At 39.2% G+C, this 24,797-nt stretch overlaps 1 protein-coding gene across 9 annotated transcripts in view; it reads left to right on the top strand.

The window, feature by feature from the left end:
• The window catches only part of SNAP91 (synaptosome associated protein 91), a 63,401-nt gene that overhangs the window by 4,363 nt on the left and 34,241 nt on the right, over positions 1 to 24,797 (top strand). For all 9 annotated transcript variants that reach the window (XM_079326860.1, XM_079326868.1, XM_079326867.1 and 6 more), the window contains 7 exons: positions 14,767 to 14,909; positions 15,921 to 15,996; positions 17,817 to 17,919; positions 19,504 to 19,597; positions 20,798 to 20,909; positions 22,230 to 22,336; positions 23,631 to 23,672. In XM_079326860.1, the coding sequence (XP_079182986.1) occupies positions 14,767 to 14,909; positions 15,921 to 15,996; positions 17,817 to 17,919; positions 19,504 to 19,597; positions 20,798 to 20,909; positions 22,230 to 22,336; positions 23,631 to 23,672 (677 nt within the window). The remainder of the gene's footprint in view (positions 1 to 14,766; positions 14,910 to 15,920; positions 15,997 to 17,816; positions 17,920 to 19,503; positions 19,598 to 20,797; positions 20,910 to 22,229; positions 22,337 to 23,630; positions 23,673 to 24,797) is intronic.

The raw sequence follows: 24,797 nt of genomic DNA, 5'->3' as shown, positions 1-24,797 counted from the left end.
ATTATTCTCATAAGGTAGAGGACCATCCCAGAAGCCTGATCAAGAGCTGTGAGATGTTTGTGAAAAGTCAAGACAAAGCAGATGAATATCAGCATTTGATTTTCTGTGGCTGTGGAGATTTATCTGCTGTAACTTATTTTCATCCCAAGTCTAGTTTTGCTTATTTGCATGTACATGGCAAGCAGAGGCTCTAAAAAGAAGTTTATAGTTTAATTCATGGTGGTAACTGAACTGCAGGGCTGGTGACAGTATTTTGCTTGTACAGACACTTCTTTCCTGCAGTGTTCTACCTTTCTTCTGCAGTCTCTGGTGTTGACCTAACAGGTTTGAATCATTGTGGCCTTTAGTGTTGAAATAGAAGTCTCTGTTGACCAAAAGCAATATGTTAAACTTTTTTGCCTAGGCTCATTAAAGATGACATTGCTGGATCCCACAAGTTAGTCATAGGAACCTCTGTCTTACTCCTGAGGAATATGTCTGTCTCTGCTTTTTTGGGAGAAGTTTGGGGTCAGTGGAACTACCCTGAGTCCCTGGACTTCAGTGTCTGTTGTCTCAGTGGGTTAAAGGATGAGGTTACCTAGGATGTGTATATTTCAGTTGTATATTTCAGTTGTTTGCTGTTGAAGAGATTTGGGGAGTGTTCCAAGGCTCTTGGCACTGGGGCCCTTTCCTAGCAGGAGTAGTGCAGATGTACTGCATTGCTCTGCAGTCCAGGTGACACTCAGTCTCTACAGCTGTGGGAGTATCAAGAAAATTGCCAAGAATGGAGACCCTGTACACACTGGGCTTTAGCCTCCACGCTTTACCAAAGAAACTGCTTTTATGTCTCACTGTATCTTGTATTGCATTAATTTGTTACAGTTTCTATGTGTGAGAGAGCTGGATTTGTTTATATGTTACCACTGAAGATGAGCTGGAATACTGTGTCTCATTTCTGTTGTCACAGCTGGTGTGGATTTTATAGTGTGAACTCCTCTGTCATCCCAATGAATTGCTCTAACACCTGAAAAGTATCCGAGCAAGCAGTTATTTTCTTCTTTATTGGATGTTGGATTAGCACATTTATTGTGCTAATAAGGACTCATCATCAGTTTTTATGTTGAGTGGCTGTTTCTGTGGGCTTCTATGATGTCCTTTCCCAAAAGGGTATTGAGGACACACTTCATTTGGAGGCATGTAGGTCTCTGAATAGGAGTAGAAATAAATGTCTGTTGTGGGTAAGGGGAGGTAATAAGAACACTTTTTAGATTAGTTGTTCTTGAGTATTTAAGTGGCATTAATTTTCAATTCCCCCCATCCCCATTCTGAAGGACTGCCCTTCTAATCAAGCTTAGGCTTGGCCAATTCAAATGTGTTTGAACCAGCGTGGAAGTTTGAATCAAGTTAAGATCCAAATGTTGGAATATGGGCAGGATCACTTGATCCTGTGCATTTTAATTGTTCTGTGTGTAAGCTGTCTTATGGTGCAATGCCTAAGGAATGGAAGAGGGAAGATGAGGGAAAAGGAAAATGAGTAGGCACTGTAACACTAAACTTTTTTCATGTAAGCAGTGTAATTTGATAAAGATTGACTAGTCCTGAGGGCAGGTATTCTTAATCTTTTTCAAGAGTAAGCAAGATCCTTCTGTTAAACATGCTTTGTCAAGGTCATGGATGACAAATTCTGGGCCAAGTGAAGTCTTTCTGTTGTACTGACTTCCACTGTGGACCTTCATAATGGAGTAGCTGTTTATGAGATGATCAGGATGACAGTGATCAGACAATGGTTTTAATCACTTCTATTTAGTACTTGAGTATGTTTCATAATAGTCTCATAGTGTTGCACCTTTAGATCTTGGCAGCAGTTGAACATCTTCTAAATTACAACAGAAGTCTACAGGCTTGATTGATTTTTCTGTGTTTTGATTTCATCTATGTCTCGTTGATTTCACAGCCTCACTCTTAAACCCTTTATCTTCTGTGCATGGCTTACATGGGCCTGTCACACCAGTGATACACTCTTGAAGTCTCCAAGAAAATGCTCTGTAGTTGTGGTCAGTCCATGCTTGTGTGTCTCTGCCATGTGAAGGATTCTCTGAAGTGCTTAAAGGTAGATGACAGCATAATTTTGAAGGGCATAAAGCATTTTGAAGACTACCCATGTTCTCTGCTTCTTGCTGGACTTGCTGTCACCAAAGAGGAGAATTTCCTGCTCTGGCAGCTCCCACTTTTGAAGAAATGGTACTGTAGTAGAGGCACACTGCTTTTAGTATTTTTCTACTGCTGCTCAAGATTCTTGAGACTACTTTGCTCCTCCTGCCCTGCTTACTGTCCCCCACTGCTGAGTGTCCATGACAAGTTATTGGCTTCAGGGCTAGCCTTTGTGAGAAGAGACCAGGACATGCTCTGTGCCAGACACAGCCAGCTCCACGCTGGATCTGCTGCAATACACAGCTGAGACAATCCACCAAGTTTGTGGCACCTCAGGATAAACAAACTGAAGAAAAAGTAGAAAATACTGGACAGACAGGGGAAGTGGGAAAAGAAATGACAGAGAGAACACTTAAGATTTGAGGTGGAGCAGGAGGTACAGGCACTCCATGTGCTGGAGCAGATATCCTTTGGAGGAGACCCCTGTTCTCAGGAGTCACAGCTCCAGCATTTCCCAGTGCCACCAAAGAAAACAAAGGGATACATCTTCCTCAGAGAGGTGTGGACATATAGTATTGCTGAAGGAGCTGGCTCCAGTATGTCTGAGGATGGGGAAAAATTGGGGGTGGAGTGATGACACTGTATCTCTTCCCTTAACCTTACTAACAGTAACCACACAGTATCCTTAAATTACCACGCCCTGTTCCTTTTTTGGAGCACAGATCAGGATGCTGGTAAGGATAGAAAAGCATAGGTTCTGTTGTGTGCCTTGGATAAATACAGGAGTCTCACCAAAGAGTGATAAAACTTGCATTTCCAAGCAAGGCATGCAGATTAGGAATAGTATTCTGGCTGGTTTGGAGAGAGGGGTTTCAAACACCATGAAAATGAAAAAGCAAGAAGTAAAGCAAGCCAGGAAATCATGATCTGAATCTCATTGCAGGACATATAAAGGAAAGGATGGCTCATCTGGCACAGGACTGAGCCCTGAACTCAGACTAAATGAGAAGATAGAAGGAGCCTTCCTGTAGCCTTGCAGGCAGTGATCTGTAGTGCAGGGTTTGCAGCAGTACTTTTGTTCCTCTGAGTCAGCAGTATCAGCAAGATTGCAGTGTGAAGCCTCACTGGTAAACTGATACTCGAGTATCCCACCCCATCAGATTCAGCACAGCTGCTTGATTTTACTTCTGTCCAAAATTTTGCTTGGATGAGAGCTGGTGGCTTAAATTAACCTGAATAAACCAGATGTTGGCAATTGCTGGAAAGCAATTGGAATGTTTGGCAGAGGCTTGTTTGTCACTTTGCAGAGTATGGTAAGGTCTGCTTTTTCTGGAATCTTGCAAACCATATGCTAGACCCTTAAAACAGTTTTTAATGCTTTTAATCTTGCTATTTTGATCATATTTACTTCAGCACTGGCTGAAAATAATCAAAATCAATACAAAATATGGGTTTGTTTTTTTTTTTTTTTTTTTTTGAGCTCATAAAGTCTTCTCTTTAGGTTGTAAAAATTACTAAAGCAGTTGAGAGCTGTAGTTCACTAAGAAAGGGAATATACTATCCATCTGCACTAGCAAGTGATATTGGACATCAGCCTTGAAATGGATGTAGGTGGAATACTAGAACAGTATTTTCTAGGCTATTGGCAAGTGGGGCTTTCACTGGGCATCTGAGGCTCATGGCTTATTTGTAGGCACAGGAAATGACAGTGCACAATATTACCACTGACTGCTGGACCAGCCAAGTCTAAATACCTTTCTGTTTCTCTTTTCTGCCCAGGATAATGTGATCTCATGCTTGGTTGTAGATTATATCTGTATCTTAACTTAGTTTAGTGAAAGGATTGGATGCTGGTCCTGATGTTATGCTAATGTTGTGTCTTTATGTAATTTTTACTCTGCCCATCTGAGCAGAGGCAGCACATGAGTCAGTTGCCTGTCCTAGTGTCTATTTTTTCTAGCTATTAATGAAACTCAAATGTGTTAGGATGCTTTTTAAGAGGGGGATTTTGTGAGTACATAAACATGATCATGCTTGAAGACCACCAAACCCTGCCTCTCATGTATACTGAGAACTGCAGGTAGATGACAGGATGTGTCTGCAGCTTGGATCTGACTTGTGGCAGTCAACTCCTTTTGGTCGTAAGCCAATATGCAAAATTACCATAGCTAAAAAGCAAATTGGCAGAAACTCCTGTGTTGCAATTGGGCTGCAGAGTTCTGACAAAACAGTTGAGCCATATGCTTTGACAAGGCTGCTTTACTGACTCAAAGAAGGAATGTATAAGAAAACAGCATTCTTTGCTCATTGTTTTTAAGAGTTTAGGAGACTGGGTTATGGCTGGGATGCAAAACACTGGTAAGGGTGTCAACTGGAGAGTTTGCTGTCCAATTGAGCTAAGATTGTTCTACCGTACAATTAAAGGACCAAAAGACATGTCTTTTCAAGAGAGTGTCTTAAACTTTTCTGTCCTAGGAAGTGATATAAGGCTGTGGCTTGACTGCTGGCAATACAGTGCAATCTGGCTTTTGGCTTGGCACAAGCACAGATGACATGGTGGCAGCGGGTGCTTCCATAGCAGATGGTCAGGGGTTAGACTGCAGAGCCTGGCAGGCTCCTGGTGCCTCTGGCATAGTTTTATTATTTATCTTAAAACACTCTGATACTTTACAGAATATTCTAAAATGGCCCTCCACAAAAGTGAGAGAAAGACATGACTGCTTGAAGCACGAATAAAACATGCTGACTTGTTGCCCACATTGTTTAAATGAATTCAGGTTTACAAGTTTAGAGAAGATGCTCAGAGTAAGGCAGTGATCAGTGATCCTGCCACAGTGCAGGACAGCACTAGGAGGGGACATGTCTTTAACAAAATTCAAGGGATGACCTAGATGCACTTCAGTGGGAGTTCAAACTGCTTTTCACAGGACTCCTCCTTTCACTTATTGCTTCAGGGAGTGTACGACTTGTGTGGAAAGGGCAAGCCAGCTGGCCTGTTTCCTGCCTCTAATGGCTACAGTTTCTTATTACATATAGGTCAAATATAGATGAAAACTTTAACTTATCATCACATCAGTACCTTAGCAGCCCTGGAGTTTTCAAATCAACCTTTTCAAATGGAGACTTGGGTTTGGGTCGTGTTGTATGACTCTGGAATCCAGAGTATATTTATTGTGCCTGTAGCTCCTAATATAAGTTTTATAGCTTCATCTAAATGTATTTAAATGAAGGAGAATGTACATTCTGCTAAGGGACAGCAAGCCAGAAGCAGCTGAGCATATTTAGTGTGCCAGTGTTCTGAAAACATGTACGTTTTATTATGAGTGATGTTTTGTTGCTGGCAAGTGAAACAATGGTATTTTCATACGCGAACCTTATCTGTGACTTTCTGATCTGACCTTTCATTTCATTTGAAATTACTTTGAAAGACTACATTAGAGTTTCTCTGGTTCTGCTAAGTGGATTTAAACTTCTGTCTGTTTTGTTGTTGGTGAATGGCAAGAGTGTTAGGTCAGGGTTTGCAATGTTTGTCATAGGTGAGTTTAAAGAGATGCTTCTTGTTAGTCAGAAAGCTGGAAATTGCTTAGACAGTGCTATGAAAAACTACCTTTTAAATATCATACTCCATATCATGCTTAAGAGTTAATTTGACACTTCTGGGTGTTCCAGTCTGACTGTGCACGAAGCTTTGCTGTCTGGATATGAGCCTTGTGATGATCCATCCTTGTGATGGATTCCAGATTCCTCACTCATCAGTAGCTTAATGGGAGACTTCTACTGCCAGTGGCAAATGCATCATCCAGAGGCACTGGTGACTTCAAACTGTTGATAGCAACTTGATACTGTCAGTTTTTTTTAAATGTTAGTAGTCCTTACTGCAACTTCTATCACCCAGGTGGATGTTGCATTGAATTTAGCATTTTGGAGATTTTACAACATGAAGAAATCTGCAGTATGTGAAAGGCTCATGTTGAAGAGTCGAGTCTATTGAAAGTAGACTTCAGTTTTTTCAGGATTTTTAAGACTTAAACTCACCTGTGTGGCAGAAAAAAAGGATTATTGTTTAACTGATGTAGTACAAAGGAATGGGCATAAAGGAATTGCAGTTTCTTATTACCTTTTTTGTTGTTTTTCATAGTAAGAAGAGAGTGAAGCTGTATCTAATGTGAAGGATATCTATTTTGTTAAAAAGACTGTTTTAAGCACACCATTCACAATTGAGGCAGCCATCTGGTTTTATGAACTCTTCTGCTTTATGTTAGATACACAGATACAAGACAATGGATTAAGATGATAGCAGCCATGTTAGAAAGTACTTGCTGCTTGGTTGGAGCTGCTTCAGTGTGATTCCAGGAGGTCATGCTGTTGCACTGGCTTGTGCAGAGGTTTGCATTGCACTTGGTTTCTTCTTCCCACAGGTATGTTCATGTTTTCAACAGGGCTGCCTGCATGCTTGTGGGCATTTCATTTATAGCTAAAAATTTCGGGTTGTGTCATTATGTGGCATCCACTGATGAAAAAACTGGACTGTGAGAATGTTCTTGCTGAGGGAGTAGTAAAAGCATGGACCATCCTCTGGATATTGAATCAGATGTGTCAGCTTCTGAGGCTGCCTACTCAATTGATCTCTTTCCAGCACAAAGGCTGTAGCTAATTACCATGTCACTGAAGTTTGCATGTTGTCTCATCCCCACCCAGTTTTTTTTAATTAATGAATTCCCAAAATGTAACAGCTAAGTATTGGAGCTGGAACATCAGGCTTCTTGCAATATATTTTCAGTCTCGTTCAGCTTTTTAGTGGATTACAAATTGCTGTTCTGGGCAGAGTTATTAGTCTAGTGATAGCTTCATTTCTACAAGTTTATTAAAAACAAATGGTTTTCTGAGGAAAGGAGCTCATTTGAGGGTAGAATTCCTCTCAGACTGCAGCATGACGACTGAAAGAGCTCAGGTACCATGCCTCAGCTGATTACCACTTTCTGCCAGATTGTTTGGAGTGTAAGGTCAGCCCAGCATGTAAGGGCTGATTAGGATTAGGAATTGCTGTAGTGCAGAGATTACAGTAAATGGCCCAGTGCTTTTGTGGCAAATGTGAAATCCCTGTGTTTCCAGTGTAGCTGTACTCTCTGCCTAAAAGCTGCAGTTGATCCTGCCACTGATATTTCAGTGAGCACCCAAGTGATGAGAGTTATGAATTGATACAACCAACAGGTAATGTTAGGGTTTGGTCACTTTCATGGAAGGATAATCATTGGCCACAGCTGGCATCCTGGTATCAGGTTGTGGATGTGCCTAGTGTCAATAGGCAATTGACAGTAGTCATTTAAGTAGATTTTATTGGCTGTTGTCCTTCTAAGCAATAATCTTGCAAGTCTATAATGCCTTTAAAATTGCTTTGTTATTTGCAGCAAAAGCTGAGATGCAAGAGAACTGTCGCTTTAATGCTTGCATGCATGGGGAGAAAAATTCCCTTAGAGGAAATTGAATAAATGCTTTGAAGGCTTAGCAGAAGATTGGCTGGTGGTTGCAGTGATGTCTATAAATTAATGTGTATTTTGGTTAAGGCTTCCAGGTTTGAAGTGCTGAAGGAAATTCTTATAGAGGTCTGAGATTTGCCATGCAGAATAAAAGTTCCTTTTCATGCAAGGTTATTGGTCAAGAGCTATTTTTAATGTTAGCAGGGTTTTTCCATCTCTCTTCTTCCTCTAGAATTTGGCATTTAAGATGCCATATTACAATAGGATGGGAAATAGCATTTCTCCAAGACAGCTGCTGTTATATTTTAACCTTACAACCACTATTTGGTGTCCACCAAGTGCAAATGAAATTTTGCATATCTTAAACTATTAAGAACTATGCAAAAAAGACACTGCAGTAATGATTTTTGGCTCAGTTCTTACTTCCAGTAAATCAATAAAACAGAGAAGTGGCACATTTAGCTCCAGAATTACTTGGTGTTTCACATCAACTTAAGCATAAATGTGTAATTCTTGTATTTGAGAAGAAAAATGCATGTTTCTTTTGAGCTAGTTGTGGAGCAGGATTTGTTTGGAGCATTGGAAGTGGATTCTGTGGGTGAGAGGAAAAGATCGTTAAAGCTGTAATTTCTCATATTTCCTCTACTTTGCTGAACTTGTATTATTGCCTGAGACAGATCCTTTGGTATTCAAAGTGAGTGAATTCTGTATGAATGAGGTTCAATATTGAGCTACTTATGACTTTGGGCAAGGAGAAGATTTCATGCTTGATGACTAATACTTTTCCTATAGTGAAGATGCTCTAAAAAGCTGTGGTAACTGCAGTGGGGAAGAAAGCAGGCAGAATTCATGGTCCATGGGTCCTGTCTCCCTTTGTTTGGTGTTCTGCCTTTGTATGTGAGGCTAAAAAGGTGCTTTCCATAGTATGTTTGTATTAGACAGTTTGAGTAGCTATCTTCTGTTATTCCAGATATGTAATTCCTGAATAAAAATGAAACTTTTATTATTCTGACTGGTTGGATCATAGGTGTCAGCCAGGTCTCAGACTTTGTTCATAAAATAGATTAATTGCTAATTAATTTGAAGTCTTAAAGAGTATAATTAAAACCTCAATGACTGTTCCTTAACACTGAGTTTCTGCAGCTGGCCTGAATGTTGGCTTTCAGTTCTACTACTCTCCTTGAGAGAACTCCAATGTAAACATTAAAGGTAGTGCACACTGTTCTCCCCCAGAGGCAGTGAAGCTCTAAATTCTGGGAACTTTTATGAAAAAAATATTCGTAGTTCATGAAACTTGAAGGAATTGCTTAAAGCAAGACCAATTCTTTTAGCACAGTGTAATCACACTTTCCCCCCATTATTAGTACTTAGAGAGACAGCTGCTGCAGTTGCACCCTTTTAGATCCAGTAGAAAACCATGTGATAGTTGGCTTTTATTTCCTGTTTCCAGGAGAGCTGAACCTGAACCTCTCAGGAGGAAAAGCCATACATATAAATAATTAAGTGCAGCATAACACAAGTGTAGCATAACTGATGTAGCACTGCTAATGAGCTAGGGAGATTTTTGCAGATGACTTAAAGCCAAATATCTTGCCTTGATATGTTGGTTAAGGAGGGGTGCAAATCATATGGAAGTATATTGGAATAAAATCCAACAGTGTGTATGGAGAGTAGATTTTTCACTTAGTTTCAAAAGAGGTATTTGATAATATAGCAGGTGGTTCACTGTTGTATTTTAAAAGGAGTAGTGAGATAATAAGATAATTCTAAGGCTAATTAAACTCTCAGGTTGAGAAATTGGAGGATGCTTCAAGAGAAATTTGCTAGCACTCAGTTATTTACCCTGTCTCTCTTCAGACCCTTCATATGATTGAAAGGTTCTGAAAAACACTTAATACTTTGGGTAGTACAATATGCCTGTGAGTAGGCAGAGAGGAAAAAAATTGTATATAAAAGCTTGTCTTGGTGTGGGGTGTTGCTGTGTGGTTCAAAGACTGATTGTTGCGACCTCTCAAACTGCAGCAAGTATTTGTCCTCACAAGAGTCTGAGATTTATTTAAGGAGGAGGTATTGAAGCAAGGCTGGAGAGAGGAGGTAACCCCTGAGAGCTACAGCTGCTTTATTGGGGGTCTAAAGTACCTGGAGCACATGCTCAGTGGAAGATTGTGTTTAGGTTTGACTGGTTGGCACAGGCACAGAAGTTCCAAGGCAATATCTGAAGGATGCTGGACTTTGATAAAGGGTAGGCTTGCTGGCATCAAGGTGAGATACAGCAACTCTGGAGGCAGACTTTTGGGGAGGAAGGGGGAGAGAGCCTGCACTGCTCTTGGGGTGATTGTTACAAGATCAAGATGCATGTTTGTGTAGACAGGGCAAGCTGGAAGTGAAAAGAATTAATGATAAATTATAACCTCAGAAACGAATTCCAAACTCTTTCTGGAGTGGAATTGCCTGATAGTCAAAGCCAACAACATTCAAATTATCTAATGTTCTTATGAGCAATTGCTGTAGAAGCAGAAACTGGTAACTTTGTTCTGCTTTCCAACACTGTTTTGTGGTCAGGTTTCTGTAGACAGGGAAGTTCAGCTCTTGCATTGGTTAGCACAATGCTCTACTGGCTTCCTAATGCAGCTGTGTCTTGCAGGGAGGGGACTGTACTCTTACTTGAGTATTTAGCTTTCTTGGTTGAGGCTTGTAAACACTTACTCTGGTCTGATTTGGAGCAGTCCTGCATTTCTTTTTCAATAGGCTCAAGACATTATTTATATACTTATAAGCAAGAAAAGAACTCCTGAAGACTATTGTAGCATTTCAGTAATAGTGAGGAAGGTCTGTAAGGGGGTTCCTGCTGGAGAGATTTAGCAAAGTTTAGGAACTGAATGTATGATACAGCTCAGATGCTGAGGCAGCTTGTGTGTTAATTCAGTCTGGAATGACAGCTGCTCTGAGGTTGGCATTGATATTCCTCTGAACAGAGAGGTCTTGTTCTCTGCTGCTGTTTATCTGCATAGTAAAATGTAAATTGTGAATAATTAATCATGAACTGGGAAGTCCCAGGTCTCCTTATTAAGGAATTTGGGGGGGGGGAAACCAGAAAAAAACTGCCCGGATCTGGAGTACCATCTGCAAAGGTAGAGGACTAAGAGATTCTTTAAAGTATTGTATAATCTTTCTCATTAAGGAAAAAAAAAGAACTAGAAACTAATTTTTAATGAGACTGAAAGAGTCTGAAATTCTGAAACTTTGAAACGTTCTGACTGTTCCCTTTTTTTACTTAAGAGCTTAACAAACACAAAAGCTAGCCCCATCTTTTAGTGGGCTCTTCAAAATGTCATGAAGAGAGAGCCAAGGACTCTTAACTTAGTTCAATCTCCCTCAGTGAACCCTCCACCATTCTTTCTCCATTTGGCAGGTGTGCATTTTTATTGATGGAGGTGTTAATTAGGGAAGAGAAGTAAACCTAGAGTATGATTAAGTTGCAGTTTTCTTAAGTCTGGGTGAAACAATTGGCCAGCCCAAGAGCTTAAAGTCTGCTGTTTAAATTCAAGTTATGGTGTCAGAGAATTGATAGCCATTTTTTTCTTCTATTGCACTGATTTTTCCATCTCAAAGCTTAACTAGGAAGAAGTACATTAAAGTAAAATTATAATTTTTAAAAGTTTGTTTAATTGAAGAAGTCTTTAAAATAGCAACTACGGAAATGTGAAGAGAGAAGTAGGAGATTTGTAGAAGAAGTAGATTTGGCAATTGTGATTTAGTTCCACAAACAAATGGATTCAAATGAAGAATGTGTAGGTCTTCATTCCCCAATTACTTCACTTCTGTGAAATTTGTGGTAAAAGCACTTGCTGCTACTGCAGTACAATTCTGATTTCTGACTGTGCTTATAGTTTGTGTTTGAGCTCAGTGTCTGGGTTTGGGGATTAGCTGGCAGTGTACTGGATGCCTGCAGAAAGTAGGCAGTACTTTCAGAAGGAGTAGCAGAAACTTCTTCAGGAAGGTACCTTTAATCCTTATTTGCCCTACTTGTGTGTTCCCCAAATGGAATCAACTTTGCAAGATTGCTTCATATGGCTTCTGTTGGATTCTTTATCTGTTACTTATTAATATTAACTATTTTGTATTAGCAAATGTACATGTGATATCCTTGGAATATTAAGCTTTATCGTCTCTTGTCCACCCAGCAAATGTCTGAATCTGTATATTCTGAAAATGTAGTTTCTAGATTTTTTTTTTTCCTTCATATAATTTCCTTTTCCTTGTATCTGTTCTTCCTTACCACATTAAAGAAAAATTAATTTTTCCAACTCTTACTTTAAAATTCAGCTTAGCCACCAAACTCTGCTTCTCAGTTTCTTAAAGTTAGCTGTGCTGGTGCTTCATTCCAGATGCTGATGGTTGCTGGTGAAGCTGAGACTCTCTGGCACTGGGAAAAGAAACCCAGGAAATTTGAATACCTTATCTTTGTGGTGTGACTAAATGGGAAACAGCTCTGCAAGAATTATCCCCCCACCCCCAATCTCTTTTTTCTGGCCTCAGATGACAAGTGACATCTTCATGCATGGTTTAATTCATTTCTGTGCACTGAAAGTAGTAGACTTAATTTTAATCATGCCTCTCTGTTTTGCACACTATAATTACTCGTGTCCTAAAACATTCAGAGCTGCAGACTGAGATGCTGTACCCTCCAGCAGTTTGGAGAGGAGACAGAAATGACTGAGTGACTTCAGAAGCAGTGCTGTGGCCTCATGCAGCAGTGCCTTGTTGCCTCCATTGCCAGCATTTCTGTGGGTGGGCTCCTCTGAGGTTTCATTATCTAAAGTGCACCAATGGAATACACAATTTACAGTGTCCCTCTTTCACAGAAATCTGCATACTGAAGCCCAAGACTGAAAGCTTACAAATTTGATATATTTCCTTATATAAATAAGACAAATGCTGTCACCTGCAGTAAAATCTCTGAGCAGGGTAAACAGTGAGTAAGGCACTTGTGACTTGCTTCTAGGCTTTTACAAACCACTGTCTTTACTAATGTATTACTAATGTAATGCATTAATCAGCAGAAGAGAATAAAAGATCATTGCCTGTTTGTGCCACAAGATCAAGGAGAATTCTTGGAGCTCTGTGATCTTGAACTGCTGTCATTCAATAGCATGGCTTTGCCACTATAATACTTTGTCTGCAGAGCTGCCTCCTTCAAGGGTAGTATTACTGAGATTATAGAAGTAACCACATTTCAGAAGGTGTTTGCAAAAAACTTCAAACCCAACTTCCTAACCAAAACAACAAAATGCCATGACAACATACATTTTCAATTCATACTTGTCAAATGGATCACATAATTTTTATCTCCTCTATCATCCCAGAAAATCATTCTCCTGGCCTGAAACTGAGGACAACTTGCAACTTTTATGGCCCTACAATAGACAATTTCATATGCAAGCAAGCACTATGGTTTTCCCAAGCTTGTGACTTTGAGCTAGAGATTTTTTGGATCTTAAATAAAATAAGTCTTTGTAATAGAAGGTAAAAAACTCATAAAGATTAAGTGCCAGGAGTTTTAAAAAGACCTAACCAGCCAAACAAACAAACAAACAAAACCTTAACTTTTGAATGCTTAGGTACAGTGGTGTGGGTTTCTGTACACACCAGGTGAGTCTCAGTCACTGATGTGACTCATTGATCTATTTAGACAGATTTGTCCTCTGGACTTTTCCTGTCCTGCAAAGGCAGAATCAGTAGTTTAATGCTGAGCCTTGACTTTCCACTCTTAGCAGCATTAATGCTCTCCATTGGTTGGGATTATGTAGGGGAGGGAAAGGCAGTCTGCCAAGTGGTGACCCTACTGCCCAGGTGAATTGAACTCCTGTAGACTCACATAGTTTAAGCGTGCAAGGATCAGTCACAAAACACCCTGTCTGCTTTTGAGGTAGAATATCTTCATCTCTGTATGACTTTAATAGTTGGAGGAAATTTTCTAGTCTGGAGGTGGGGAAGAAATCATTAACAATGATTTCTCTGAGGGAAAGTAAAAGATGAGTATTTTAATTTCAGATAATGCTTAGTCTAGTAGTTAAACTTTTCAATTTTTTCTGCTTAGGTCTTCAAATTTTACAATTAGTTCTGTGTTTTGTGCTCTTCATGTTGCATGAAGTCATCTCCTTGAGTCTTGCTAGAGCTGTGTCTGGCTTCACACAGGTTTTGGGCATGCAGTTGCAGTATGCAGTTTCCAGCTGTGTCTCAAAAATAGGTGATAGCTTGTAGAAGGTAATTGCTGGCTGCCTAACTTGGGTCAGTAGATAACAAGGGATGTAGTAAATCACACATTCTGTGGGATATGGAGGATAGTGCAAAGCTTACTGCCCTGCTGTTTATGATTTAACTGCTTGCCTTCATTTCATGCACTCTTCTGTGCAAGTTCACATATTCCTAATGTACAGGACACAAAGCTGCAGGTTATTGTTTTTCCCTGAGACAGTCTAATGTCTTACTTCTTCCATGTAAGGTGCAGTTGCTTCAGTATAAACTAATGTCATTCCTTGTGTCCTTTTTTTGTTGTTGAAGAGGTTTTAATGCATGCCTGAATGCACTCTTCTGCTTTCTGGGTCTGTAGAAACTAGGAGGTGTGCTGGAGCTTGCTGATTAGAACACTCTCTGGGATGACAGAGTATCTGTTTCTGGTGATGCCTCTTTTTGCTGATGTGACTGGGTTCAGTGTGCTAGACATGCTGCCTGTAAATGCAGAATTCAGTAGTACTTAATTCTCTAACCCAGAGGTAATGAACTGTGACAATTCACTTAAGCACCTGCAAGCAGTAAAGTCATATGATGTTGTGCACCCTGACTTCATCTGGGATAAAGATGGAGAAAAGTTTGGTCATAGCTCGGGACAGAATTGTTGGAAATCTATTATTGTTGGATGAAAGAGTTAGACCACTGTTGCTGTCAGTATGAGCTAATATAATCTCAGTTTGGGTTTTTTGTTGTTGGTGGTGGTTTTGTTTCTTTGTTTGTTTTTTTTTTTAATGTGGAATGTAAGCACTGAACTTCCTCTTTGCCACAACCGAGGTCTGCAGCCTGGTGGTCTGAGAACTTGGCCATGCTGCAAACTTTTTATCATACTGTAGCACCTAACACCTTCCTTTCCTCTCTCCTGCAGACTTGATCCAAGCAACTAATGAAACAAACGTGAATATCCCTCAGATGGCTGATACACTTTTTGAGCGAGCAACAAATAGTAGCTGGGTGGTCGTATTCAAAGCCTTAGTCACCACACATCATCTAATGGTCCATGGCAATGAGGTAAGTGAGAACAGCTCTCTCAAGGCCACCTTGGCACTGAACACACTCCAAGCCAGAAGTGTTAGCAGTGCAGAGGCATCTTGTCTGAGCCAGAAAGGACCTGAGAACAAAGGGCAAGAATGATTCTTGATGAAGAGAAAACTTGCTGTTAACAACAGAGTTGGACTGTTGAACTGTATCTCCACTTATAAAACCATAAGACCATGTCAGACATAAATTGCTAACAATTTATGTGCTGAAAACAGCTACACAGTATTAAACACTACATGGGATATTTTGACTAAGTTTAAAGATGATGTTCTGGCACATGAATATTGCCATCCAAATAATTGCCTTCTCTGCATGAGTGTTAATATCTTCCTAGAGCTGTAAATTTAACTTGATAGACAGCAATATCTGAATAAAAAGAGACAGCACATTTAAAGAACTTCAGTATGACTGAAAAAACTTCAGTATGACTGTGGAGCAATTCCTCCCTAGCTGTATATAAAGTGTTTTCATGCAATGATCTTCTCACAGTGTAAATTCTTACTCCTATTTTTCCATTCCAAGTTTTGGTCAATTTTCTCATCTCATTTCTCTAACTGTTTCAGGCTGTTAGTCCCTGTATTTGATGAGGGGCTTTGCTTGCTGTTAAAACAGGCCCTTAGCTTGGCTGAAGCTGAGGGCTGCTGGATTGAGAAGTCTGGGACTAGCCTGGATATGTGCTTTGTAAGCAGATAAATCTTGAGCTCCCTCAGATCCCTAAGAATTAAACATTTTATTGCTCCTTTCACAATATATTTTGTGTTTTGTGCATAATCTATTTTTTATATACGCAATGGAATATTTACTAGAGATTCTGACTAAAAGTAGTTAATCTGAATGGACAAAATGCTTTGGGGAAGGTATTGTGGACTAAAAACCAGTGGTTTTATATTGTATGCTGAAAGTAGACTGGTAATCTTGCTGCTAGAAAGTACAAAGCCTTCAGATACAGCCTGTGATAAGAAAAATTACTTTCTGTTGTAGAGATTTATTCAGTACCTGGCATCTAGAAACACATTGTTCAATCTCAGCAATTTTCTGGACAAAAGTGGATCTCATGGTAAGCTTACTTGTGTCTATAATCTTAACAAGATTTTAAATAAGATACTGTTGTTAATTTGCTCCTTAATTCATAATATATAAATAATATAAAAATGTGCTACTGAAGCCTTTTTATAAGTACTTAATAAATAGAGGAACACAAGTTCACAAGGAACTGATGAACACTTCAGAACAATATTTCTCATCTCCTGCCATATTTTTATTCAAAAGGTGAAAGTGTGCAAATCCTTTAAGTGCTGGTTAAAATCTAGGCTGGTTGAAATCTCAGTTCTTGCCTTAGCTCTTGTGGGTGTTAAAATTTGAAATAGAAAACTTTCCATTTAGTTTTTTGAGTTTTACTCAGTCTTAAATGGTAATTTTGTTGCTTGGGGACACTTTAGTGCTTTTTAGGCATTGTCTATAATTTCTTAATGGTAGGGCTGTTGGGACCAGAAGAACTGGTTGTTTTTTATTTGATTTGAGTAATAAATTTAGAAAGGTCTGGGCAGAAATTAAGGACTTGTTCCCTCTGAATCTTACAAAGCCTGCTTTTCTACTTTTCCCTCTGGAATTATTAGTGAATTTTCCTGTACCCTCAATTAGCAGAGGAAAAGCTTGTTTCATGGTAGCTCTAGTAGAAAAGAGGAAAAATATAATTCTTCAGTTGTCAGAGAATATTTGTAAGTTGTATGCAGACTACAGACATGCTACAATAAGGGGCAAATTCAAAGCAATGCCACATTATTTCATCTCCTCATGTAAACATGTGACACCAAAAAAAGTTTAGCATCTTTTAGATGTGGTAACAGAAGGAACAAAGCTAAATGAATAGTAAGAGTGTGTTCATCTAAGCTAAATATAAGATATGTGTGTATGTGTATGCTCGAAGACACCAGTGTTTGGCAACAATAAATTCTGTTAAAGGCATACATTTGTGTTCTTCACTACTTTCTTTGGACTTGAATTGCCATTTCACAGATAATGCACTGTGTACTACAGGCAATGAGGCATCAGATTTGGTAGTGTTATGCTCGAGTTGGCAGGGATACTTAATGGTGAGAGATAATTAAGGGAAAATATAGTGAATGACTAAATTGAGCAGTGTGGATTTTTAGAAATGTAGCAAAAAGGGGCCTGAATTGAAGAGGAAGATGAGTTTCCTTCTGTGCATATTTCTGTGACTTAGAGGAAGTAACTTTGAAGGTTAGGCTGTGATACTAACTGCTCAGATGTCATAGGCTTGAAAGTCACTGAAGTTTGAGGCATCTTGTACAGTATTTTGAGTGTTTCTGGTGTAGCAGATCAAGGAAGGCAGTAATCTCTGTGCATGCCATCATGATTTCTTTGTTCTGGTAAATCAAGTCAGGGGAATTTTGAAGGTCCATGTAAGAGTCAGAGTGGCTAGCATCTATAAAACATCAGGAGTGTTTAAGTTGAACTTGAGCTTTGTCCTGGAAGTCATGTACCAGTTCAGCAAAAAAAAAATTTGTTAAATTGGTATTTTTCCCTTTTAATAGAGGAGTAACTTTTTGGCCATCAAGTAATATCACCCCATAACTATGTAGGGGCCTCTAGCAGGTTTCCCCTGGAACCCTGCCACTGGTGCATTGCTTGAATCTGTTGGAAACAGAGGACAGTGGTGGATTGTTTTGGTGTACCACTAGTGATTTTTCTTCAGAAGCTGAAAGATGTCTTCTGATGCATGTGCTGTATGTGAAATTGCATAGTGTAACAGAAATCCCATAATCTTGGGATCTGTTGGCTGTATCTTATCATTTACTAAAGAACTTCCCAACAAGCATGGAAATTAAATATAAAATCTGAAACTGTTTTTTACAGGTTATGACATGTCCACCTTCATAAGACGTTATAGTAGATACTTGAATGAAAAAGCATTTTCCTACAGGCAAATGGCATTTGACTTTGCAAGAGTGAAGAAAGGGTAAGCAAAGTTCAGATATGTAATGAATAAGGTTGTCTGACCCATGAAAATCTTATTTGTGGCATTACATTTAGTTTTAGTTTCTCAGTGACAGTGTTGTTATATTCTTTGTGTAACTACAATGAAAAACCTGATTTTTAAAGTACTTATAATTGGTTAAAAATAGCCCAAAGATGAGAGGAAAGACTGGGTAGAAAACAAATATTGAAGACCAAAATAAGGTGCCTTGTGAAACTGGGAGCTTTTAGTGCTAGATTTAACTCTTACCCTAATTAAATTTTACTGCAGTGAGACTGTGTTTAGGATTTGGGGAAGGAAAATCTCTGAAACTATGTTTCATTACTCTCCAGTCACTTTCCCTAGGAAGGATGGCTGATTGCAAACAAAGCCCAAAATGAATGCCTGAAGTTCTTAGCAGGCAACAGAGCAGTTATAAACTGAACAGAATAAGGTTGTAAACTGCTAGTTTCATTTCCTACAAGAACAGTGTTAAAAAAACAGCTGACCCAGCCCAGAGCAGTGTGTTGGTATTTATGACAATACTCCTCTGGTCTCTAACTCCTTTTACTGGGACTTTGAGGGCTCTAGATGCTCTCTTGAAGCACAGCTGGCACAGCAAGAGGCTTAACACCCACTGAAGGTGCAGCTTAACTGAGTGCATAGTAAAGATGCTCCTGCTAATCCTGAGTTGCATGCAGGATCTTTCTGGCAGTTCTGGTGTGTTCTGCAGCTTGGGGTTCTGACCTGTTAGTGCAGGCATCACTCCCAGGCTGTTGTCTCCTGCTTCTCAAACAGCCAGAAAGTGTAGGGTCTGCCATGGCAGCTTTGCTGTGTAGCTGGATGCCATTCCCTTAGCAAGGACCATACAAGTTCATTCTTGAGCACTTGATGTTAAATAAATTTGGGCTGCTGGAGATCCTACTGTTCCTGCCTTGCTCTGAATTCCTGGAAAGGCTTTCTATGCCTGTTATTTCTGGTGCTCAGAACAAGGTGTGCTGCCTCAGAATAAAGTACAAAATAAATAAGAATGGTGGTATGCATTTCCAGTCTGCACATATATACCTATCTGCAGCCAGAACAGGGCAATACATAATGATGGCTATGCAGACCATAATAAGTTAGTCATAATCAGAGATAAAAATGATCATGCTTAAGGACTGCTATAAGACTATGGATGACACTTAAGAAATGCTACACATCCATGAATATGTCAGCAATGAGTTGTCATTAAATAGTTATATAGTTATTACAGGCATAAGTTATTAATAAAAAACTGTGCACAAAGTGTATCAGCTCTCTAAGTACTTCTGTGGCAGTATTTCTAGTTAGTCATTTAAGCTCCCAGTATCATCTTTCCATAAAGAGATCAACCTCTTGAATTCATCACTCTAACACAAAACCTTTCCTCAGTTGGATAAGGGATTTTTCATGCCAGGTCTCACAAAGATGTGAGAAGCAGGAGAATCAGACTGTGCTTTTGAAATGAGTTACAGGTGCTTCAAGCATAAATTTTAGACAACAGATCAGTTTGGGGGAAGGGAGAGAGGAAACAGCAGGGCTTCTAATCTGTATTTCCTCTTGCAGAGCTGAAGGTGTAATGAGAACAATGGCTCCTGAAAAGCTGCTGAAGAGTATGCCAATATTACAGGAACAAATCGATGCACTACTTGAATTTGATGTATGTATTGAAGCTGACTTAGTATTTACACTGGGCAGTGACTTATAAATGTTGCCTTATAATGTACACATTTCACCTTGTAGGTAATGCTTTACTCATCATTCCTTAGGACGGCCAAAAAATTCCCTTTTTAGTGTCCCACTGAGGTATTGTGGCCAAGGATGGTCCTTGCCCATACGTATGAAATGTAAAGATTGTACTTTTGGTTTTGTAGAGAGATAACTTGGAGTTTCATCTTCTGCATCAGTGAGGGGAAAGAAATGGACAAAGCAAGGAGACTGAACACTCTATTTTCTGTCTCTTGGCAACCAACTTCTTTTTTGGGGGGAGGGAAAACCCCATTAAGATACCACATGTATGTTGTTTGGCTTCCTCAAAATCTTCATCTGGTTTTCAGCTATGAACTAAATTGGCTAAAGTTTAATCTAGGCTGTTCATAGAAATAAGTGTGTACATATATTTATCATGTGATGAATGCTGGTGGGATTGTTTATCTGACCTAAGGATAAAAACAGGAATCACTTGTTGTAGGAGCCACAGTGTGACATTCCAAAGAGGTTTTTGAAAGAATTGGTTCTTCTGTTGTTTGTGGGCAGCAAGATACACTTTGAGGTGGAAGGCAGAACTCACTACCACTCTCAGAGGAAAGGCTTTGAAATACATGTCTCATTGTGCTTTCCATTCCTTAAATGGCTTAGGAATTGTGATAGTGCTCAGAAGAGGAGATATTTTTAAGAAAATAAAGACCTTTTAATAATTGAGCATGTATTTTCTTCCCAGGTTAACGTGAGAAAGTGCATTTAATGTATGACAAATGATGACAAGATTCTATGTCATACATTATGAGATAAATACATTATCTCATAGACTATTCAGTGTTTGTTGAGCTCTTCTGTAAACTGACATCTTTTGTCCATTTCATTAAAACTGTAAGCAGCATCTCTGCCTTCCTGACAAGTGAAGGAGATAAGTCTTAGGATGTTTACTGTTGATGTGGATACTCCTCTGCTGCAATGGATTGTTTTGGAGTGGTGAAGAAAGCAATCCTTCATCTGCTAACCAAAGCTTTTGTTTAGTGTCTTAGCATGGAAACTTCAGTGCTTGATTCTGTCTATAACAGCACCCAATATCTGGTGTAAGCCAAAAATGTTTGATTGCAATTGACACTTGTTTTGTAAATAACTGGTATTTTATTTGCAGGTTCATCCAAATGAACTGACAAATGGTGTCATAAATGCTGCATTCATGCTTCTGTTTAAAGATCTCATCAAACTTTTTGCTTGCTACAATGATGGGGTTATTAACTTACTAGGTAAGTAACCTGGCTTTTATCTCACATACCTTATGTGAGTGAAAAATCGGTTTCAGATCTGCTTCAGTTATTTTACTTAACTTCATTAAAGCAACATTTTTCTTGACTCCTTTAGTTTTAAATGTGAGAAAATTTTAAGTTGTGCCCTCTCACATTAGTGTTCTTCTGAGGCTGGATCTTCACATGTCCTTAAAAGTGTGTAGATTGATACTTTAAAGACAGTGACCATCTCTGTGCTTAAAGAAATGTACAGTGCTGTGTGAGCATGCATAATATGTCCTGCAAAGTTAGAAGCTTTTGCATTTTTAAGATACCCACTTTTTTTTTTTTTATATATATATCACAGAATCAATTAGGTTTGAAAAGACCTCTGAGATCATTGAGTCCAGCCTGTGACTGTACACCACCTTATCACCTAGACCGTGGCACTGAGTGCCACATCCAGTTTCTCCTTAAACACCCCCAGGGACAGTGACTCCCCCACCTCCCTGGGCAGCCCTTTCCAATGTCTGATCACTCTTTCTATGAAGAGTTTCTTCCAACCTAAACCTTGCTGGCACAGCTAATGGCTGTGTCCTCTTGCTGGTTGCCTGGGAGAGGAGACCAGCCCTCACCTGGCTATAACCTCCTTTAGGTAGTTGTAGAGAGTGATAATGTTATGTGATAGCCTTGCACAAGTAATACACTCCTGAATAACACTCCTGATCTGCCTGAAAGCATGACTGCCAAAGCTGGATCCTCTCCACAGCCCTACCTGCCATCAGCCTACAAAGTACAAAGGAGGCTGTGAGCACATTCTGAAGCTTAGGCAGCCTGCTGGCATCACCAGCATGACACAATAGGCTGGGCATAAAAATGCAGTTGAAATTTCACTGTTTGGGTTGAAATATGTGGCAGCTATGTTTAAAAATGGACATAAAAGGATTTTAGAGACCTACTTAAGTGAAAAAAATACAGTTCTTTGGAGTGAAGACAATTTGGAGAAAACATATATTAGTATATGTTTAGGTATCTTTAATTACTTTGAACTTTAGCTGGGTGGCTACTTCACCTGCTTACTTTTCAGTCATTAAAAGAGTAGTTGACATCACACACAATGCTGTGGCTAGCTGGGGTTCAATTTCATGGTCTATATAATTCTTTAGCAGCTTAGCAAGCCCAACTTCTAAACTATATTAGACAAGAGATAGAGATTAATTAATGTCCAAGTAGTAAATGTTAATGTAGTGTCATATTCTTGACACTTGCTGATATGAGACTTGCTGATATGAGATCTAATGTAAGACATCTTAACTGAAATTTACCACATTATTTCTTTAGAGAAATTTTTTGAAATGAAAAAGGGACAATGCAAAGATGCTCTTGAAATCTACAAACGATTTCTAACTCGAATGACCAGAGTATCAGAGTTTCTTAAAGTTGCAGAGGTAAGTGGCTTTCAGTCTTCTGGAGGCTGGCATTTAAGTATTTTGTGATTTTGTTTGGTTTGGGTTTTTTTTTTTGGTTTTTTGGGGGTTTTTTGGGTTTGTTTTTTTTTTTTTTTTTTTTTTTTTGTTTGGTTTGTATTTTTGTTTGCTTGTTTTGGTTTGGTTTCTGCACCAATGTAAAATATTAATTACACTTTATAAGCATCTGTCTCAATGGACCATGGATCCAGTGGATCCATCCAAGTGGATCTGGATCTTGGATCTGCTTCTTCGGGTCTTGTAGTTAAGCCAGCTTAGGACTTCCACATGTCTTTATGGTGCTGCCAAACTCAACTTTCCTGGTTAAATTAACAGATGACATGACTTCAGGTGTTCCAGTGTTTTTGAGAAATGCTGTGGTAAATGTATGTTTCTAGGACAGGGTTGAACATTAGAGGAATATATAGCAATTGGGAATAGAAGCATGCAGGTTTTTTAAGTCTGTGTTTTTAGTCTTTACAGCCAACATTAAGTTAACTGCAATGTGAGATTTTCTCCGTTTTGTTCCTTGTTATCATCCTCTTATGTGGATAATAGGAATATTACATGGTTAATTAACTCCTTTGCTGGACTCTCATTTGTGGTAGCTGGCTCTTTGGCACAGGGTGCACATTTTCCACATTTCATACTTCATTATAATGGACAGTAGTAATGAGCCGAATGAAAATTTTGTTTCTCTGCTAATTCACTTATGTATGCAGAAGCCTGATAGACTCCTTGATGACTTGTAATGTCAGATATGAATATTGAACTTGAGGGAGTAGAGTACTTTAGAGACACAGGTCAGCTTTTTGGAGAGGGGTTATAGTGACTCTGCTTCAGGATTATGAGGCATTGCTCTTCTTCTTCAAAAGCTGAACTAACAGTTACTCTGAAAAACCATAGTGTGAAGCAACAGGGCTATTAATAGAAGACTGCAGACTTAGACCTTAGTTTGCTGTCCTCTGAGACAATGGTATATGACCAGTGTATTCAGTATAGAGTATGAGTTTGGTATGTGTGAAGCCAAGCTCCATTTTCTTATACTTTTATTTTAAATTGATATTTAATTCGTGGGGGAAAAAAAAGACTGCTGCAGGTTGTTGAAGGTAGTTGAAGGTAGTTACTGGAAAGATGGAAATGTCTTTTCTGACTTTGTAGTATTTTTCTAAAGACAAGGTGCATTATAACTTGAAGAGCTGTTCTTCTCAAAATTAATGCCTGCTGCAGTGGAATAATGCACTTAGATTTTACCTTTACTCTTTTACCTCCACAGCAAGTTGGAATTGACAAAGGTGATATTCCTGATCTTACACAGGTAAGCTTCTCTTGTAGTCTTTTGGGATTTGTGTAATAAGTGAAAGATCTGTAATTAGGGAAGCACATCAGGAATGCAAACATTGGTGAAGTCATACCACCTACCATGTTGCAGCTGCTGGTCTATTTTGTCCAATTTGATCTGAGTGCCTGGCTTTGTGTTTAATGTGAAAAGGATATCTACTTAGAGGAGATCCATGCTGAAGAGTTCACCTGAGGCACTTTTGATACCAGTAAAATTGGAACAGAAGAACAACCCAAAGTACTTAGTAGCTGCAAACCCCAAATGTTCATCTAGTATTTGTTCCTGCAGTTTTTGAGAGCCTCTTGAAAGTATGATTTAAATCCACACCAGAATAGTGTGTCTCTCTCTCAGTTAAATGCCACCTCAGAATTCTGGAAGTGAGACCTTTTGAGAAGGTGGAGATTATTTATCTTTGTGGGTTTCAGATACAATGGGGCTATAAAGTCCAACCACTCTTTCAGCAGAGAAAAGCATCATGTGCAATACCACACCTAATCTTGAAATAGCTGACATAGTATCTTCTCCTAGCTCTGTACCTCAGGGAGTCTTTTTTACCACAGTGCAGTCAGTGATGAACTAAGTCCCTAAACCAAGAGAAATCACCTGGAACCCAGTTAATGAAATATACTTTATAGATTTCTGTGGCACTTTTATTTGCTTCTGCTTGTGTTGTGCCAGCCTGTTCTGCATCATCAGTCAGTGCTGCAGCTGCTTAGCAGCACCTCAGTTACTGCTGCCAGGTGGTTTCTTCCACCCCATGAGCCAACACTTTAAACTACAGAATTTCTTTTGGAAAGAAGGGGTCTACAATGGTCATCTAATCAAACTTCCTGGCCTCTTCAGTCTCTGCTCAGGTAGTCCCTCACAGCTGTATTCTCCCAAAGGCTGCTTGGGACTCACTTGCTAAGGCTAGCCTGGAACATGCTGTATAGACCATGTATAAGATCTTTATAGCATATTTCAGGGAGAAATAAATAAAAGGTGAACAATAAAACTGAATTTCAGCTAACAATTAGTACTCAGTTCTATGTAGTGTCAATGGTATACCTAAATTTCTATAGCAAGCCATGGCAATAGTCTTCTGCAAGCATTCTGCAATAG

Source organism: Erithacus rubecula, assembly GCF_903797595.1.
Source record: "Erithacus rubecula genome assembly, chromosome: 2".
NCBI classification, from domain to species: Eukaryota; Metazoa; Chordata; class Aves; order Passeriformes; family Muscicapidae; genus Erithacus; species Erithacus rubecula.
This window is presented reverse-complemented; position numbering and strand designations above follow the sequence as displayed.